Here is a 2,688-nt window from a genome sequence, read left to right as displayed (position 1 = left end):
CGTGTTGAGAAACGAGGGAGGAGACGGGGTTGTGGGTGCTTACCTGGTTTGTGTGCCGTGGTGACGTGGCACAGCGTTGTAGTGTTGGCGACGTTGCTGGATCTCGGGTGAGCGGCGTGGTGGTCGATGTGAGCCCCCTCACGTCGCTTAGCCCATGGCGGGCACTCACAACGTGAGGGGGGCGGTTACGTGGAGCGACGACGGTGGTGGTGGGAGGAGAGAGGGTTGTGTTTGGATGAGCGTGAAAGCCGTTGCCAAACAAACAATTGTTTGGCAATGGGCATGTGCCAAACAAACCGGATTCCAGTTGCATTCCGTTTTTGCCAATCCGGGGACCATTCCGGTCACAATTCCGGAATGCCGAAATTCCGCCGGAATGGTAAAGCACCGGAATGATGAAAATAGCAGGCCTCCCTGCTAAATTTCACTCCTCCGGAATCCACCGGAATCCGCAGGAATGACCGGAATCCTGCAGGAATTAGGGGGGCACTGATAAGACCTCCTGGGAGAGGGCAGAGATACCACCTTTGTCGCTGCTTTTGTTACTTTCCCGGACGTATCCAAACCATGGGTCGACGATGTGATATAATCAACCTCCCCTTCTGCTCATGACTTTTCTCATTTTGCACACAGAGAATAAATCTTGAAATCAGTCAAGCGCCGTCCACCTTTATGAAGGTATGGTACAATGGTGTCTATGCTACCAATGATTTGCGATTCTAACCTGCACATTGATCATCCAGGCCCACAGAGAAGTGCATTTGCCGAAAATTATTTGAACTCTCCAATTCAATGATGATGTAGGCTTCATCTGAAGTAAACCTCAAACGTAACCGTTCTTCCCAACGTGTGCCGAAACAGGTTTGTTAGAATACTTGTGTTTGCACTCTTTCTTGTTGATGCCGCGCAGTCCAGCACATCGACAATTATACTATTATCGCTAGCAGCACTAGCCTCAATGCTCTTCATCTGGCACGATGTATTGCAAGCTCATCATGCAGGCTCTCGGCTGTCCAACAAAGTCAATCTCGAGCGGGATAGTAGGGAGCTTACGACTACCCCACCACCGGCATCCGCGGTGCAGACGACAATCAGTACTGTTTCATATACCACGACCACTATAACCACCACGATGACGGTGATATTACTTGCAAATCACACCGCAACAGTCGAAGAACCAACTACACACTCATCGGACACAGCATCAACTGCAATTCGCCTCGCAATGGCTTTGCTCGTGCCCATCTCGATACTCGCTTATTCCTCCTTCAAATCATCTCGCCTTGCCACCCCCTCTGATCCTGCTATGTTCAATGGGTCTCTTGACATAGCCCCTTTCACTCCGCCTGAGCCTATTCAGCCTACAACCCTTCGGGACCCCGAATGCGAAAAATTGCTGAGCCCTAGCGCAGCCCTCCAACGGCCTATTGGTCAAACTTCACTAACATTAGTGAGCGCGGAGGGGCAGGCAGACGATTCATGTCTAGGCTCCACAATTGAAATGGTTCCAGCAAACTGGCCTGGGGGTCCACTTAGCTGTGATGCTGTACTTTACCCTCCCCGGCTTAATCCATATGGAATGCATGGAAGGGGGGTGGATTCCAGGAATTCCAGATGGATTCCATGGAATGGCAGATGGACTCCATACTTTCTGGGGATGGATTCCATGGAATGGCTGATGGACTCCATACTTTCTGGAGATGGATTCCATGGAATAGCTGATGGACTCCATACTTCTTTCAGATGGAATCCATGGAATAGCTGATGGACTCCATACTTTCTTAGATGGAATCCATACTTTTTCCATATGGAATTCAGATGGAATAAGTCCCAATTCCACAATTATTATCATAGAATCACAAGTCCAGACTTAATCTGCAAAGTTCCAACTTAAACACTAATAAATGAAGAAAACTAAGGTGTATTGAAACAGACTACATAATTTTATTTTACTACATATAATATTAAAGAGAGGGGGAGGGAGAGGTATAGATATAGAGTGATCAAGGGAGGGGGAAGTGATGGAGGGGAGTGGGAGTTGTGGAGAGAGGGAGTTGTGCAGAATGAGGAGGGAGGGGAGGGGTGGAGAGTGATGGAGGTGGGGAGTTATGGAGGGGGAAGGAAAGGTGGAGAGGGGGGCAGCAATTAGAGGGGGAGCAATGGGGGAGGGTGTGATGTGGAATAATGATGGAGGGAGGGGGGGCTCACCTGGGCTCGTCACTGTGTTCGTGGATGGGCGGCGGACATTTTCGGTGGGCGGGGGACGTTGTTTCGTGGGCGGTGGACGTTTTCGGTGGGTGGCGGATGTTTTCGGTAGGCGGCGGACGTTGTTTCGTGGGCGGTGGGCGGCGGACGTCGTCTTCGTGGGCGGGGGACGTCGTTGGTGGGCGGTGGGCGTTGGACGTCGTTGGTGGTGGCCGTTGTTCATGGGCGGTTGACATCGTTGGCGGTGGGCGTCGTTCATGGGCGGTGGACATCGTTTTCGTGGGCGGGGACGTCGTTTGCGGTCGCTGGACGTCCGTGGGCGGTCGTTTTCGTGGGCGCTGGTCGTCGTTGGTGTGACGTCGTTGACGTTGGTGGGCGCTCGTTTTCGTCGGTGGGCGCTCGTGGGGGTGGGCGCTCGTTGACGTTGGTGGGGTGTGTTGGTGGGCTGTTCGTGGTGGTGAGTCCTCGTGGCCGAGCAGAGAC

General features: G+C 52.4%; 2 protein-coding genes across 2 annotated transcripts; one reads left to right on the top strand and one right to left on the bottom strand.

The window, feature by feature from the left end:
* Positions 1–672: 672 nt before the first annotated feature.
* LACBIDRAFT_323086 (uncharacterized protein) lies at positions 673–1,827 on the top strand (the record flags this gene model as incomplete). The annotated part of the gene is made up of 4 exons (XM_001876306.1): positions 673–678; positions 805–861; positions 911–1,450; positions 1,786–1,827. The coding sequence occupies 4 exons, from the start codon at positions 673–675 to the stop codon at positions 1,825–1,827; spliced, it is 645 nt and encodes a 214-aa protein (XP_001876341.1).
* A 70-nt stretch (positions 1,828–1,897) lies between these two features.
* On the bottom strand, positions 1,898–2,464 carry LACBIDRAFT_309310 (uncharacterized protein; the record flags this gene model as incomplete). Its single annotated transcript, XM_001875903.1, has 1 exon — positions 1,898–2,464. The coding sequence occupies one exon, from the start codon at positions 2,462–2,464 to the stop codon at positions 1,898–1,900; it is 567 nt and encodes a 188-aa protein (XP_001875938.1).
* Between the last annotated feature and the right edge of the window lie 224 nt (positions 2,465–2,688).

The sequence above is a fragment of the Laccaria bicolor genome, genomic scaffold (assembly GCF_000143565.1).
Source record: "Laccaria bicolor S238N-H82 LACBIscaffold_3 genomic scaffold, whole genome shotgun sequence".
NCBI lineage: Eukaryota > Fungi > Basidiomycota > Agaricomycetes > Agaricales > Hydnangiaceae > Laccaria > Laccaria bicolor.
Note: the sequence above shows the minus strand (reverse complement) of the source record. Positions and strands in the feature narration are given on the sequence as shown.